The following is a 17,972-nucleotide window of genomic DNA, read 5'->3' as shown; positions in this document are numbered from 1 at the left end:
GAGAGAGGGAGAAGGGCAAGAGCTCTTCAGTGATGGGAAGTTTAGAGTTTGTCCTCAAGGTGTTCATCATTAGCATAGATAGATTCTCTTGCAGGACTTCTTAATCCTTTGCCTACTGGAACCGGGTGGTCTCTGTATTAAGTCTATGGGCATGAGTGAATTCAGAAGTCAACAGGTTAACAGTGCCAGTAACAGAGAGAAAGAGAGAGGAAGAGAGAGAAGGACAGAGAGAGAGAGAGATCAAGAGAGAGAGAGAGATCACTAGAGAGAGAGAGAGAGAGAGAGAGGGGGGGGGGGGCAGAGATCAAGAGATCAAGAGAGAAAGAGAAAGAAAGAAAAGAGTGGGAGGGATGTGATCTTGTTAAAAAAAAGGTAAATATACATGTAAAATCCCCACTATTATAATTATTATTATTATTATTATCACTATAATTATTATTATCATCATTAGTATTACTATAACTATAATTATCAATGATGATTATTATTACTTTTACTATTATTATCATTATTACCAATATGATATCATTAATTGGATGATCATTCATTTTAATCATCCTTCTTCTATGTACAGATATCAGATTTCATTGTACTTCTAAATGATCCTGATGCATACTGCCGGGGAGAGACCAGCCTTGATGGCCTTCTGACTACAGAGGTCGCTGTTGACCGATCGAAGCTCAAGGATGTGTTGTGCAAACTCCAAAATGGAACATCTTTCCTGGAAGCTCTCCTTGATGAATTCAGTGCTGGAAGAAGGATAGATGAAGTAAGTGCTTCCCTTTCTGTCATTTTGGTCTAGATTCTACTCATTCAGATAAATTGGACTCAGATCAAAGATCTTATTTAACAGAGAAAAATTTAGACCTCAAACTAATGTCCTGTATTAAACCAGAGTTAAACCGGTCTTGTTTGCCTTTGGTTAACTGAATCTCTCCATATCTCAATCAGCAGATCCTTGAGAGCTTGAAAGCAATGGATCTAGGCCCCGTTTCACAAAACTTGTCATCAGTGACAAATTACAGTTGTTGTAATAAGCTACTGTAATCCTTGCTTCTGATTGGTTATCAGCAGATTTGTCACTGATTTTTGTCACTTGTCATTGAAAAAAGGCTTTGAGAAACGGGTCCCCGGTCTAGATCTACATGTAGGACCACTGATCAAAAAGACTTGTGGGATATTCATGGACATACACCTACTGCTACTAATAATGCACCAATCTTCTCATCTCCTGATCTACAGATCCTGGATAATCCAAAAGGATTGTTTCAGCCTGTTGGACCTGGTCTAGATCTATATAACCACTGATTTTGCTTTCATCTTTTCATCTCGTAATGTACAGATCCTGGAGAATCTGCAAGGGTTGTTCCAGCCTCTTGGACCTGGCCTAGATCTAGGACCACTGATCAACCAGACCCTTGAGATCTTCGAGGACATAGACCTACTACCAGACTTCATCAAAGAGCTTCCGTCGTTGTTAACAAATCTAGACGATCCTCAGCTATCTCCTCTCATCAATCTAATCACACTCTTCCAGAACCAATCCATTGGCAACCTACAAGGAGTTCTTATCGATTTGTAAGTCTATTTTGGCTTTTTCATACAGCTTGTGTTTTTTAGAGCTAAGTCACAAAATGATCATACTCAAGGATTTTTAATTATTTAAGTTTATGTGATCCCTTCGTTTTTCAGTTTCAATTTCATGTGGTGTAGTGTAATACTTGTATTATAATTGTTACAGTGTACAGGTTATTCAAGAAGAAATATCACATGAGCAAGAAAAATATTACATCTTCATTTAGAAGTGTAAATGATGTGATGCTCGGTAGAAAAACATTTAACCCTTGAATACCCAAACCTTTTGTAAGGCCTCATTGAGTTATGATGCCACAAAACCATGGCTGTTTTTTATGATGCTATAAAGTGTAATACACTTCACATTTCTGTATCTTATAATACAGAGCTAAGTGAATACACGCTGGACCTTTGTTGAGCTGAGTTGCCATTCATTTATACATAAAAGACTGTGGTAGTTAACCGTGTCGTAACTGAACGAGTCTCCAGCTTCCAAAGAGTGAAATCTGTATAAAGACCGCTTAAGGGAGACAAGAAAAATGGTCTTCATAGGGAGAGGGTCTAAATATCCAGGTACATTTTAGTATGTTTCAATTAGAAAAAATGTTCAAAGGAAAAGAAACCAACCTCTTTATAGACAGGAGTTGTTTGTTTACAGGTGGTCGGTAAGACAGTTTTGACTATATCAATTAACAATTTTTTTTTGGCCAATTTTTTCATTGCCAGACTTGTCCAGGGGTCTACGTTGGTCGAAAGCGTGTTCACACCGTATGATTTCTGGCCGATGATACAGGGGCAGTTGGCGTATCAGATTGTCATCATGGATGCAGTAACAGCAGTCGTTAGGAATGTCATTGGTAGGTTGCAGAAACGTCTATTCAGGTTAACTCGTTTACATCTTGAGACGTTTTATGTTTTCATATCCAAATGTGTTACGTCTTATTTGTTATTTCATTATTATTGTAATTCCAATTAAGATTACCTGAAATTCTGTCAATCCTGTCACACTAGATGGCGCTCTTGTGGATGCCTTCAAGGACGACCCCTTCACTCAGGTCGGAGAGCTGTTCCTTGAGTTTGGACCAAATATCACTGAAGCAATCGTCTCGACGTTCCTTGATCCTGCAAAACTTGAAGTAATCACCACTCCTATATTTTAAGTATACACCCCATCATGCATGCTGCTAAGTTTCTGAAGAATTCTCATAGAACATCTTTTAAGAGTTATATATTGACTCTAAATGCTCTATTACATTGTTGAATGAGGCATAAAATAATGACATACATGTAAGATCCATTGCATTTCCCCGTAAATTGTATGTAAAGATTGATAACGGAAGAGTAATTGCCCATTGTCGTTGGTTCTCCACATTTATGTATTACATCTCTGTAATTGTTTCTTCTATTACTCAACTAAAATTGTTTTTTCTAAAGAGATATTTTGTTTTTCTAGTGCAATAAGCCTAATATTCCTGAACATGCTCAATTGAATTTACCCTTGAATATTTATTGATATTGCCTGAATTACTTTGATAACTAATTATCCGTGTCTTTGATACATTGTTCTAAATCTTTATATAATATTGGATGGCTTTGAGTGTGATACAAGAATATATTGCTCGAGCTATGACAATGTTTGATTAATATTGTCATAGCAAGAGCAATATATTCTTGTATCACACGAAAACAAAGACATAAAGACTGACATTGAAAAGAAAGGCAAAGAATCAAGAAAGACATTTTCATTTCACACATGTTTGCAGTGCGCTTAAAGGTATTCTTGTTCTAAACCAGGGAACTTTTTTCCTCCATTGCTTTCAGGAACTTTTGTCGATGTCCCCAGAAGAACTGCAACTAGTCTTGTGTTCAGACTTCATCGAGTATCCTCCAGGATTAGATGCGACCTATGCCAAACAGGAATTGTGCAAACTCAACCCAGACGAGCTTTATCCAAGTCACGTTGAAGTCTGGACTTCTTACTTCCCTGAAGTGGTGTATGCTGTAAGTATTGATAATTAACCCTTTGGTTGCTTTCTTCACCATCTGCAGAGTCGCTTATTTGCAACACGTGCAATTTTGCACAAAACAATTTATTTATCTTGTATCCGTTTAGTTGGAAATGTCTCATTAATTTTTCTTGAGAGCTTTAGCGGTGCAACTGTATGAAGCATGGGATAAATGATTTGATCAATTGATTTGAATTGATTAGACTCGTTCGTTCGTATCTCCTTAGATCAAGATTAATGTAAAGTTCCTAAATTAAAGTAAATTAAATTACGTTCTTCCATCGACAATGGCTGCGATGGCCATCTCATTTGCAAGGGCCAGGTCTTCATCTGATTAGACTGACATGTATGAAAAATTCACTATTTTTTAAAGGATCATTAATATGGAATAGTATACCTCAGGAAATTCAAAAATGCAAAACTCTCAATCTTTTAAAATTAAATATAAACAATTTCTGTTAAATAAGTATAATAATCAGTATTAATAGCATGGGCAAGTTTGACACCTTTTTTTACTCTGATTGTACATGACAGTATGTTTTAGTATGTTTTTTGTTTGTTTTTGTTCTGTTCTTTTGATCTTGTTTCTTTTTTTCCTGTATGTTTGTGTTTTTAGGGGTAGGCTTTCATATAACGAATCCCTCCTTTCTGCCTATCCCAAATGCTCTCATAAATGGCCATTGTTATTTCTTATCACTATCTTGTTTTTGTATCATTCCATTCTGTATTTGTATGTTTTAAATGTTTTCATGAAGAGTGTTGAATAAACTTTGAATTGAATTGAATTTAATTAATTATGTGTCCATTTAGATTGAGTTGGGCCAACTGGTGTTTACTGGAAACCTCTCATCATACCCTCCTGAAATCCTTGCCAATGCGACCTTCAAGAATGTCATCGACAAGCAGTTGGAATTCCAGGAGCTTCTTGAAATTGCTTTCCAGACAGAGATTGATATAGACGAGTTCTTCGCTCGTCTGTCGGATGGTGTTGAAGTGGCGGGAACAGCCGACGAGTGGAATGCCATGTTGAATAGACTCCTAGCAAACTCCTTACCGGTCCTACAGGAATCTGTGTAAGTTTATTAACACTTCAGTTCATTTCTTTGCCTCTTTGTATGTCACCCATTTTCCCCATGTACAGTTTTGCACAATACAGTGCGCACCTATGAATGGAAGAAGCGCTCTGTGGCAACACAATAAATTTGCAAAATCACAAATTTTTGGTCATTCTTAGCTCAATGACAACTCTTTGAACACTTAATCGTGCACTTGAATCTAAGTAGCCTCATTTTTGAGTATTTTCATGTCATGTCACTTTTCTTTTGCATCTTGAGCACCTTAGTCATTCCCTTTTTATTGTTATACAATTCTTAATTTGTCACAGACTGGTATCTTTGTTAAAAATATTTCCCTTTTGAGACATTTTGAGGTGTTTCAAGGACGGGTATGTGCATATTATAAATGTTATTAATATAATCATCATTTTTCACCCGTCTGTCTCAAACGTATGAACACTTTCCATGCTGTGACTTCACTCCGACAACAGCTTGAAAATATATGTGGAGTGCTTTACAGACACACGCTGTCATACCTCGGTATTTAACATGCAGGGCCCCTCACCAACTTTTTTTCGAAATTTTTGTTGTTGAAATTTTAGGGGTCAAGACTTAAAATTCATCACATGTGCCTGTAATACTGTTGAGCTAAAGTGATCATACGTATATGTTTTTTAAATTTTTTTATAGTTTGATTGGAGATTGGGAGTCAGTGTTGGACTTCATAGAAGACATTCCTGAGGTTCATTCCTTCATAGCAGCAGTAGCCATTCAAGACATCATCATACAAGATCTCAATGACGTACTATCACTCTTCAACTGTAAGTTCAAATCTCAAACTATGATGATGTTTTAAAAATTAATTTTATGTTTCCATAAAGAGATTTGAAATGAAATAGATAAAGAAAAGAAACAGAAAGAAAGAAATAGAAAAGAGAAGAAAGTTAATTCCTCCATAGTGACAGAAGCCATTCAAGACATCTTTATACAAGATCTCAATATCGTACTATCCATATTTAACTGTAAGTTAAATCTCAAAGCATGATATATTTGCTTCGTTTAATTTGTATCCCTACTCAAGAGCTTCAAATGAACTATGTTGACAGATTTGAGAGAGAGAAAGAGAGAGAGAGAGAAATAGAAATGAAGAAAGGCGGGGAATGGTGATGAACATTCCAGAGAGAGGGAAATATTTAAAGAAACAGAAAAAATTATGATATTTTGCAAGTGTTTGATGTTTGGAGTAAGTTTAATCTTGTGAAATAATACAATAGCTTATAGAATGTTACAAGGTGCTATTAACGAAAAATGGGGGAAAATAATGGAGAAAGTTCCTGGATTTTTCTGTTATCAAGAATATAATACTTTGAAATGGAACTATCTGGATGTTTTTGTACCCAAAGTAATTTTGACCTAAATTACATAGCTATACATTTATGATAAAGATCATTTTTAAGAGTAATTGAAGTTTGTGCTTTTGATTTATGTTGCAGCTTTGAGTAGAGGAGAAGTTCTTCCATATGGTGGAGAGACTGAGAAGCTGCTTCGAGGTATTGTCTTCTTGACTCAACAAGGAAATGCAATCCAGGCGGCCATTTTGGAAGCTTACCAAGATCCTGCTAAGGTAAGGGATTAAATGTGCTCTTTTATACACCAAGAGAGAGAGAGAGAGAGAGAGAGAGACAGAGAAGGGGAGAGAGAAGGGGGTGGGGTGGAGAAATAGAGAGGTAGAGAGAGGTAGAAAGAGAGAGGGGGCACAGAAAGAGAGAAGATCGAGGGGCCGAGAGAAAGAGATTAATCTACATTTGCCACTCCATACCCAAGAGGGAAATGGGTACCTAGTAGGACGACAGAAGCCTTTGTGTTAATAATTGCCATATGCCTGCACAGTGACTATATGGTAGGAATACTCCCTAGGGAGTGGAGATGGTGCACATCTTGCATGAATGAATCCAATGACTAGGATAATAACATCTGTAAAGTGCTTAAAGATGGTATTTTTTATTAAGTGCTGTATAAATCCAGATTATTAGTATCATAATTTTAAAACCCAGAAAGTGAAGGTACTTGTAATTTCAAAAGGAAGAAAACTGCACTCTGATATCGATGTTCACATAAATGTATAGAAAGCAGAAATGTATTTGAATAAGAACAAAACAAATTTGTGTCTGACCCCTAGGCTCTGGTACTCGGTAGTACAACAGACATCACCCTGATCTTGTGTAATGCAACTCTTCGAGACTCGCTCCTGGATCTGACATCGATCGACGTTGATGTCCTGGACTACAGTCTCTGCAGTTTGGACTTCGACCTCTTGCTTCAAGAGACTGTCGATCTGCTGCAGGTTCCGAGACTCCATTACTTGGTATGTTCATGTTTGTATCAACCAATTCAATGGTGAAATAATGTATTCCAAAGCTCCCTTTCACATAAGTGGAATTTATAGATATGTGCATATAGTGCTTTTCACAAACATACACACACACACACAAACACACACCCTCATGCATCAGCGCATTCATTCACTCACGCACTCACTCGCATCACCCACACACACCTACACCCACACCCACACCCTCATGCATCAGCGCATTCATTCACTCACGCACGCACTCGCATCACCCACACCCACCTACACCCACAACCCACACCCACCTACACCCACCCACCAACACCCACCTACACCCACCTACACCCATCCACACCCATCAACACCCACCCACACAAACCTTCGTCATTGCTAATATCGTATGAAGGGTTCAGAGAAGACCAGGAAAGTGTGCATACATTACATGTTCCTGTGTGTTATATGTCTTTTGTAATTGTACCAGGATGACTGCATTCTTTCAAGAATGTACATCATGGTTGTACTATAATGACTGTGGCATTTCATTACATTGTTTTATAGTTCACACATTTGTCATTTGAACATAATTTTTTATTCAATTACCAGTTTATCAGTCAATACTCCCCACATGAACTGAAGTACTTTTTGAGTACCGGTATGTCAGCCCCCCCAAATAGGGAGGATCTCCTTTGCTTTAAAAAGAATAGATTTGACTCGTTCCATTTAACTCCATTCCATCATTAGTTGATTAATGGAACAAATAGTGGTCTGCCACAGGCAACGTTTGTCACACTGATAGTCTACATATATCATATATTCCAAAACAACATGACATTGTAGGCTTTTGAGCCATAGTGAAGAAAGAATGATGCTTAGTCCTTGTATTTCGTAGTAAAAATGCCTTTTCTGTCCACAGATTTACTATATCAAAGACAACAGGAGTGATCCCATAGACCTGAACATGACTGCGGTGTCTATACACACCAATAAACTGGTGAAAACCATTGGAGAACTGGATGAATCCTGGCAGAATGTGATTGAACTGGTTGGGAACGGTTCTGACTGGCTCTCTCTAGTACCTCAATTTACACCACAGCCATGGATGGATACATGGGACATGATGTTTTATAATGCGTAAGAAACACATATAATTTGATTGGAATACACCTAACACCTTATAAACACACAATACTTATTCCATGTGTATGCACCTACCCCCTAATACGCACACGATGCTTATGACTGATTATTTGTCTTATAATTTAACTTTTAATGTGTCAAAGAGCCTGTTTGTACAGTACACCCGATATAACAAAATATATTACTTTAAATGGTGTTGAATCTTTCAAATAGGCCTAAATTAATAATTCCCAATTGGTATGAAAAGTTGAACCCCACAGTGCGGGGGAATATACAGGTGCTTAACGATGATGATGAGGATGATGATCTGATAAATTTGTTTTTTCCATTTCAGGACCTTGCACATTATTAAAAAGGAAGGACACATGGCTTATCAATTGTTCAATTTTCAGATGTGCGGTTACTATTTTATATTTGATTTTTTTCCCAATCGCTTATTCTTTTTGCAAACTATTTCCTTCAGTTCTTTCAGTTCCTTTGAGAATTTGACTGCAATCCTTCAAGACTTCGATCCAAGGAAGTAAGTTACTAAATCAGTTGTTTTGATTATGGTTTATTTTGTATACACATATGGTGTATATCAGCTGAACAAAGAAATATGCAGTATTTGAACTACTGATATGTGTAATACCCATTATTGTTGCCATAGCCAAAAGTCTCGCAATTTATAGATACTTCTCCTTTTACTCATTAATTTAGAAATACCAAAATCATTGATTTAAGTATTAATAAGTACATGTACTATTACATTGTTATTCAACTGTGACAAATGCAAGATTAATCTACGGATGATAAAAGGGTTGTCATGGAGCTAATTTAGACCGGAAATGCGTAATTTTGCAAAGCCATGGTTTTACAAAAAGCAATCCTTTTGTCAAGTGGTGCCTAATCATTATGTGCAAAATCGCATTCGTGGCAAACAGTGACCACGCAGAGAGGTGAAGAAGGCATCCAAAGCGTTCAAGAGCATACATATACGTTAGTAAGAGGCTCGAACATATGTTGATGTCTATTCATGCTACATGTTAATGTATCCGCATACCGTAAATCTCTGTGTATGAGAGGCACCTGTGTATAAGACACACCCCTATTTTTAATACCAAATTGAAGATAGAAATTTTTTTTTTGTTTGTTTTTGTTTGTTACTGATTGTCAAGAACTAATACGTGACTCTACTTTCCTTCTAGTCTCACACTTCTAATCGAGGACCTTGTTATAATGATGATACCTGGTGGTGAAGTGCTTCTCCACAAAGCTGCTACGATGGAGTATATCGGTATATGGGCTATGCAGGGAGCCAACAATGCGTTCAAACTACTTCAAGGTAATTCTTTCTCATGGGCACTTTTTCGGTTATTGGCCATACAAGGATGAAACATGTGCCAAAGATCACCGATGCAGTATTAAACTGTTACCTAATATTGGAAACCAGGGGGTGTTTCACAAAGATCCTGAGTTGAGCTTTACTCTAAGTTGGACTTAAAACATTATGGAGAGTCATTTGTAGCCTTAAAATGAAATATATTCAAAAGCAAAAAGGCAAGTCATCTAGACTTTTCATAAATACCACATCAAGAACATGAAATCTCCTTGATAATAGAAAATATGAATGATTTGAATCAACATTTTATGCCTTTAAAATAATTTGTACAATATATTTGCAAAGATGCTGACGGCTTTCCATAACTGTCAAGTCCAAACTTAGAGTTAAGTTTAACTTAGGATCTTTGTGAAACACCCCCCCCTGGTGATCCAGGTATTAGCCTATAGGAATGAGAGAATTCGGGAGTCAAAAGTCAAAGATCGATTTTGGTGGGATGGAATTTATTCAAGAATTTGTTTATATGGACTTTGCACCAAATTTAGGATTCCCGAAATGAAAATGAATTAATAAAAATGAATTTTTCCTCATTCGTTTTGCATAATATATTCTAGATTTTCTAAGCTAGTCATGACCAGCATAGCAAAAGATAAATCCTACCGTTGTGCGAGGATAGAACCCTGTTGAATAAGTTATACCGTAAATCTCTGTGTATAAGATGCACCTTTATCCCGCCGAAAAAAAATGAAAGTTGAGGTGCGTCTTATACATAAAAAAAGAAGAAAAGAAGTGTCGATTTTAATGTGCTCCTCCACCTGACAATGTCTCCCAACTCAACGGTGTGTTGACTCATCACTCGGAAACTAGAACAACACTACCTGTAAGGCCGGATTGCTGTTGGACTTAAAGGAAATTTGTCTGTTATCTTTAGTTTTAAAAACAACATTGTTACTTTTATTTGTGACAAGTTCACAAGCACAAATCAGCGCCTTCAACTGCACCTCGCAGTAAAATAAAGGCCCTTATTTTGTTTTATGTTTGCCCCCAAAATAGGGGTGCGTAAGTCTTATACACAGAGATTTACGGTACTAAGAGCCTCTGAAACACCTGCAGGTGGATATACTAGCATTCAGAGACATCACCCTTTTTTCATATTGATCTGATTTTTGACTTACTGATTGTTATGAGTCAATGGCAAACCGATGATGAGGGAACATAGGAGCCACACTATGTTTGTTACCCGGATCAAGCACCATCATCATTATCATTAATGTATATGATATGATATACAGTCAAACCTGTCTTAGTGGCCAACTCTCTATAAAGGCCTCAGTTCTATTGTGGTCATGCATACTGTCTCTCCTGAGAAAGGAACATGTGTTACATAACCTGTCCAAAAAGGCCACCTGTCTACAGTGGCAAATTTCTATGTTTCCCTTGAGTTAAAGGGGGTGTAGCATGGCAAATACTGGTCAAAGCCATCTACGACTTCTTTTGGACAACTGCACGTAAACGAATGAACTTGATTATAACGGTCAGCGTGCGCTAGCGTTTTGCGAAACAGACCAAAGTTCTCTGCACGCTTTGGTTTCACGTATATTCACACACGTGAATACTGCGGTTGAGTCGTCCGAAGTCATATTATACCCGATTGGCCTGGAGTCAGGTTATTGGAAAGACACACAGTCTTGTCATGCTACACCCCCTATAAATGTTGAATGGTTCTGTTTTTCTAGGAGTGAGTGAAGGAATGATCATCCCAGACTTCCAGGGAACAGCAGTGGCTAAGTTCATTGAAGCTCTCTTAGAGGTGGATCTTATCCAACTGAGCAACGCTCTCTCTGACCCAGAAGTAGTGAGTCTTCCAGCAATTGCTGATGTAACAATTTTAATGAGTTTTTTTGGAAGGAAAATACCAAGTGGTATGTTGTCATTCCACTGGCAGAGGTCATAAGTGCTCTGTTCAACTCTTATGTTAAGCAGGAGGCCATTGCATTTAATGCCCATAACTTCAAAAATATGTGCTTATTTGATACACAACTATTTAAACAGCATAGTTACAATCCATTACTCCTTTTTTTATTACTTGATTAAGAGAGAAATCCCTGTCATGTTTTACATAATGGTATTATAAACATGTATAGAGCACTTAAAACTTTAAAACAAGTTATCGTTAATGTGCTGTGTGGCATGTGCATATATGCTAACATACTTTTACCAGTGGCACACCAAATTTGTCTGAATAGTTTTAATGGTGAATTGGCTCATTTTGGCAGCATTAGAATATCACTTGAGGTAACTTTTAACTGCTATTAGATAAGTGTTTCTAAAAAAGTTTATCCGTGTCTACAGTGGTAAATCATCTATAAGTTTTTATTTTTAATTTTTTATAGATTTATGTGAAAAAGTTGCATAAATGATTAAAAATATAATAGAAGTTCGACCAAAAACCGTATTTGCTGAAGATTGCTCATGAAGTGAGTGAAACTTAAATATGAATCTAGTGAATTTATAGGATGTTTCTCTGTATGCTTTGACTGCTCTTTTATCTTTACATGTATAATTCCTTTTTCCTCTTCCTTCTCTTCTCTTTCTATCTCTCTCTCTTTCTTTCTTTTTACAACAGATTACTGTGGTGTCACGAGTTGGTGTTCTACCATTCTTCTGCAATGCCACAATACGTGATGTCATTTTGGACTTACCTGGAAAAGGGATCGACACCAGTCTTTTTGATAGAACCATATGTACTGTTGAGTGGAACATAGCTGCTGAGGAGCTTTATGCATTTCTCTATGGACCTCAAGTTGAGCAATTGGTGAGCAGGCAAATTGGCTCAGTAGTTAAAACATTTGCCTTTCGAATCAAAGATCATGGGTCCGAATTCAACCCAGGTTGATGACTAAAGCCTGTGTTGTGCGTGTATTTCCCCTCTCCTGTTTCATAGAAGCAGGATAGGTCACAGTGGAAAACAGCAGTGGCTTTATTATTTCACACTGCAATTTATGCATATCGACAATGATTCAGTACTTTTCTCGTGCTGTTAAGCAATATCTTTTTTTTAAACAGCTATATGACTTTAGAAACACTAGTGCCCCAGAAAAAAAAAGAAAAAAAAAGAAAGATATAATAACACATGCAGCCTTCGGACATTGATTGGAATTACGGTACTAACAGAGGTGTCGAAGTTGAGTGGTTTAATCATTTGGCTAGAAATGCAAAGGTTGTGAATTGGATCCCCGACACGGCACTACTGTCCTTTGGTAAGACATTAATCTACATTTCCCACTCCATACCTAGGAAAAAAATAGGGGGGGGGGGCCCTGGTGGATGACGAAAGCCTTTGTGATAGAAATTGCCATATGCCCTCATGGTGACCATATGGTAGGTATACTCATCAGGGAGTGGAAATTGAGCACATTTTGTGTGTGCATGAATCTGATGACCAGGGCAATAATAATAATATGCTGTTCTTGTATAGCACATATCACATTATGATATAACATCTCTATGCACTTCCAGAGCACTTTGGATAGCAATTATCTGTAAAGTGCTTAGAGACTGTATTCTGTACTAAGCACTTTATAAATCAAGACTATTTATTGTTATTAAACAATCCTTTTCTTTTTACAGCTACAAGAGTTTACCAATGCTTCCAACGGATCATTGAAGCCCTCAGACATAGACTGGAATACAGGGGCAGCCATCTTGGATATCTTCATCAAGAATTTGGCCAACGTCACTGGGATCGTGCAGGGTTTAGGAGAACAGTTGGACATCCAGGGGACATTGGCGTACTTCGAGAAGCAGTGGATTACCAATTTGATTGGTGTCTACCCAACCAATGAAACAGAGTAAGAATTTTGTTATTTTCTTACATATGCGCAGAAGTGTTGGACATGAGCAAAACACAAGAAACTGATTGTCTTGTGATTTTTGTTATTGCCCTTCCCCTGCCCCTTCCCCTTCCCCACTCAATCTGTACCCCACGTCCCCAATGTCATCCTCTTTCATTGATATCTGTTTGGAAGACCTTTTTTTCCAAACCAGTTTCCATTGGAAAGGGGTTGAATCTGCCCCCTCCAGCAGAAGGAGCACCAATGATGCAGGCTTCTTAGGGATACTTAATTTTTGGGAAGGATATTCCAATTTTGAAAATGGGATCATCATTTTAAACAAAAGGCGAATATAAGGAGTACAGAGAAGAGCAATGGGGCGTTGTGGCATGCGCCTATAATCCAGCTAACAATGGAAGTTACAAACTGATTCAGCCGAGGACGCAGGTTCGAAACTGAGTCTCGTCTTTCGGATGGTGACGTTAAGGTCCGTCCCCAGACGTAAAAAAGTATATCTGATTGACACACGTCTGTAAAAACCCAAATACACACACACACGCAATTGAGAAACTTTCATGTTAGGTTTGATGGTTTGTTTTTTATCTTAACGTTAAGAAAACACGTGTATGCTTGTAAGTAAGTAATCACAGGATTGATGGATGGCTTTCAGTCCTTTAAGAGGGACTTGGTAATGTGGATTGACCCCTTACTAAAGGCCACAAGCACAACTCCTTGGTTTCAAACCATGCCCCTCCCTCTGCTCTATCATTGATCCGTCAGGCCTCCAGCTCTTACTGATTTTGATGGTTGATTTTTTTTCTTCATCTTTCAGCATTTTAGATGTTCTGGCCCGGCAGCTTAGCATGGTCTGGATGCAGCTGGATGATTCTCTTGGTGATATTCCTGGATGGGATCAGTATAGGACAAACGTCTACATCATTCTCTCATCCATTGAACAGATTACCAGTGGGAACGGAACTACAGGTGAGTTCTTATCCAACGATTATATCGTTCAATCAACCATTGAAGAGATTACCAGTGTGAATGGGACTACAGGCGAGTTCTTATCCAACATTTATATTATTCTATCAATCATCGAAAACAACAGTAGTATGAATGCAATAGTGAGTGACTTCATATCTGACACTGACATTCTTTTATCAGCCATTGAACAGTATGGACACAACCAAAAGTGAGTTCATATCCAACATTTATATTATTCATTCAGTCATTGAACAGATTAGCAGTGTGAATGTAACTGCCGGAAATCTTTCAATCTAACCTAGACAGTTTTATAAAAGAACACCAATTGAGAGCTCTGAATATGAACAGTAGTAACAATTTCGTGTGATAGATAATGGTGATAATGGTATATTATTTTCATCTGCATAGAATGTCTTCAAGCTCACTAAATTATTTTGTTTGGTATGTTGTTTATTTATATTCACAGGGGTAGAACCGTTTACTTTGGCCAGTATTGTTCCCAATGTAACAGAGCTGGTCATCATATTGAGGGAGATACCAAACCTTGGTGATGATATCATATACCAGCTCCTCTATGCACCCATTGATCCTGTGATGGTGAGTTTGGTTGTCAGTTTTGACCGGAGGAGAGAGTAGATGAGGATTAGGAATAGATGATGGTCGTGATGATGATGATGATGATGATGATGATAATAATGATGTTCTAGTGATGATATCATATACCAGCTCCTCTATGCACCCATTGATCCTGTGATAGTGAGTTTGGTTGTCAGCTTCCACCGGAGAATGGAGTAGATGAGGATTAGGAATAGATGATGGTGGTGATGATGATGATGGTGATGATGGTGAAGATGATGGTGATGATGATGATGGTGATGATGATGGTGATGATGATGATGATGATGATGGTGATGATGATGATGATGATGATGGTGGTGATGATGATGGTGATGGTGATGATGATGATGATGAAGATGATGGTGGTGATGATGATGATGGTGATGGTGATGATGATGATAATGATGATGGTGATGATGATGATGATGATGGTGATGATGATGATGATGATGACTATGATGATGGATATGATGATGAAGATTATGACGAAAACGAATATGACGATGATAATGTTGATGATGACGATCTTTATGATGATTATAATGCTGAAGAGATTATGATAAAAGAGATGTTGGTGATGATGGTGATGGTGGTTGTGATCATTTTGTTGGCGATGCTGATGGTGGTGGTAAAGGTTTTGATGATGATGTAGTTGCTCCTTACCAGAAAGTTTCCAGTGATATGTTTGTTGTCGCAAATAAAAGTTCTTATAATTTTTTTCAATACAGCTGATTGAATTGGCATCTTCAAACAGTTGGAATGAGACCCTTTGCAATGCAGATCTTTTGAGCGGCATCTTCATCGAACCAGCGGGACTGAACTTGACGCAGCTCCAGGGGGCGCTATGCAACATTGACTTTGAAGCTCTGATTGGTCAGTTGTCACAGGGAGTAGGCATTGAACATCTTATTTCCATGGTAAGCTGGGAAAATCATTTCGCGCCAGAAAGGCATTAACTCATGAGCATTAAAGTGACTCGGTAACATTGCCTCAGGTTCTGAAACAAAATCCTGGATTTAGCTCATGCTGCAATCATAATTATAAACCTTTAAGTCAGTCAAGAATTCAATGATCTATACAAGCCAATCACCTGTCGGATTATCAAGATATTTATGATTGGAAATCGCAATTTCATTTTTCGTTTTCCTCACAGTTTTGTATAACAATACAGTCTATTGGGAAAAATGAGTATGGTAAAACCGTCACTCAAAGAATTTTATTTTTTTGAGGCACTTCATGATCATTTTGAAGCGCAATTTGTTAAGGGCTTCAATATTACACCATATCACAGACACTGATAACACGTAGGGCCATGCATCTCAGATATAATATTATTAAACGATGCCTTTAAAACAGAATTAACACCTACTGACTCTGAACATATGACAATTGAAAGGATGAAGCTTAGGATACTGAAAAAAGATCTGTAAAACACATATTATCCTCATGAACTGTTCATAGTTTCCCTCTTTTGCCCACATATAACTGATAAGGTACATGCAGATCTATGTTAAAGGATTTGAGTGAAAGGTCCCTCTGGTTCCTTAGACAAATGATATGAGATTAATGCCCATTTATCACTTAATACTTTCCACCCCCAGATAATTGATCAGATCACTAGCTTCAATGGAGGCGATGATTTTGGCATTGGTGATTATGATCCGGCCCAGTGGGCTTCCAGACTCGAGCAGCTTATTCAGTCATATGACCTACAGAATGTACAGGGGTAAGTTCATTTTCACTTTGTTTAATATCGTCTTTTTTGATAATAATGACACTAATTGGGTCACATATTCAAAAGTACCATGCTTGATTAGCAATCATGCCATTTTCTGGTTCCTTTTATCCTTTTATGTTATTGTATAAAACTGTTTTTACCTATTGTTAGTGTTTATTATTGCATAATAAAATTCAAGCTCAGTTCAGTTCAGTTCAATAATAGTTATTCTAGTGTTCTGTTCTTGTAGGTGCATATCACATTTTATACTCACAATTTATATAACTCACTTCTACATGTAGATCCTAATCAAAGGATTGGTCAAACGATGCAACGTGTGATTGCTGAGACTTTCCCATGTTTTTTTTTTCAGGAAAAAGCGTTCAATAGTTTCCAGTACTATCCAACAATTTTTATGTACGTATTTTACAGCACTGCGCTTACCTTAGTGCTGTGTTAGTGCTATTATACTGTTTGTGGGCCTATGCTTGCGCAGCACTGCACATAAACACATATCGAGGTAAGTGTTCTTATCTCTGTGTGCACGCTAAAAGTAAGCATATTAAACTTAGATTTATTTGTCAGCGGTAATCTTGAAAACAATCATGAAATTGATTCTTTGATTTGATTTGATTTGAGTTGATAATTTCAAGGTTCATCCAATCACAGGCAGAGAGTTCCTGAGGATTTATGAATACACTGACAGCCTGCTTGAAGATGTTATTTTAATGATTTGGTGTGATTTGTTGATTAATTTGCTTTGATTTGATTTGTGCTAAAGGTTCATCCAATCATTGGCTAGTGAGTTCATGCTGATCTATGAAGACATTGAAGCCCAGCTGGTGAATGTGACAGGTTGGATGGAATTCAAAGCCGATCTTACTATTCTCATGACCGTGCTCAAGTACACAACACCATTCCTAGGCAATGGGACCAGTGGTAAGCTGAAGATTGTGATATAGTTCTCTTGTCTGTTACACTGTGACCCACATGGCTGTCCAAACATTACATGTATCATTCCGATCATAGCTGAGCGGCCAAATATAAAGCACTCTAGCATATTGGTAGTTTTATACCTCGGTGAGGGGGTAAATGTTAAAGCCTGTCTGCACTAGTTTGGCCCGGGGGGATTAGACCTCCATGCAAGGTCACTGACAGGTTATCTTATCTTATCAAATCAGCTCTCAATTAACATAAGAAAAAAGGGATCATGGGTGACGAACAGGACCGATTAGGCATTGTTTGCTACTTAGAGGGCACAAGTAGCTATAAGTAGTGCAATGGGGCTCTAATTAATTGTATTCACATATTTGATGCAGTATCTGTCTTAGAAACAATTAGGTATGATATTTGCTGATAATGGAGGTTATTGGTGT

The 17,972-nt window shown here is 37.6% G+C and overlaps 1 protein-coding gene across 1 annotated transcript; it reads left to right on the top strand.

Moving 5' to 3' along the window:
* The first annotated feature begins 32 nt into the window (after window positions 1-32).
* LOC100889906 lies at window positions 33-17,558 on the top strand. The gene is made up of 21 exons (XM_030983565.1): window positions 33-59; window positions 575-769; window positions 1,343-1,578; window positions 2,302-2,432; window positions 2,587-2,711; window positions 3,397-3,576; window positions 4,392-4,654; window positions 5,327-5,457; window positions 6,130-6,260; window positions 6,816-7,001; window positions 7,900-8,117; window positions 8,587-8,643; window positions 9,311-9,447; window positions 11,181-11,299; window positions 12,071-12,259; window positions 13,075-13,295; window positions 14,110-14,261; window positions 14,728-14,858; window positions 15,608-15,796; window positions 16,481-16,605; window positions 17,378-17,558. The coding sequence occupies exons 1-21, from the start codon at window positions 33-35 to the stop codon at window positions 17,556-17,558; spliced, it is 3,324 nt and encodes a 1,107-aa protein (XP_030839425.1).
* Window positions 17,559-17,972: the final 414 nt, after the last annotated feature.

The sequence above is a fragment of the Strongylocentrotus purpuratus genome, unplaced genomic scaffold, assembly GCF_000002235.5.
Source record: "Strongylocentrotus purpuratus isolate Spur 01 unplaced genomic scaffold, Spur_5.0 spur5_scaffold_13, whole genome shotgun sequence".
Taxonomy (NCBI): Eukaryota; Metazoa; Echinodermata; class Echinoidea; order Camarodonta; family Strongylocentrotidae; genus Strongylocentrotus; species Strongylocentrotus purpuratus.
Note: the sequence above shows the minus strand (reverse complement) of the source record. Positions and strands in the feature narration are given on the sequence as shown.

What these genes read in the sequence shown, in the direction of transcription:
- LOC100889906 (XM_030983565.1), top strand. Translation starts at nt 33, where the DNA reads ATGGGAAGTTTAGAGTTTGTCCTCAAG. An exon ending in CCGGTCCTACAGGAATCTGT is followed by an intron (nt 4,655 to 5,326) that starts GTAAGTTTATTA and finishes ATTTTTTTATAG; the next exon opens with TTTGATTGGAGATTGGGAGT. An exon ending in TTCCGAGACTCCATTACTTG is followed by an intron (nt 7,002 to 7,899) that starts GTATGTTCATGT and finishes TTCTGTCCACAG; the next exon opens with ATTTACTATATCAAAGACAA.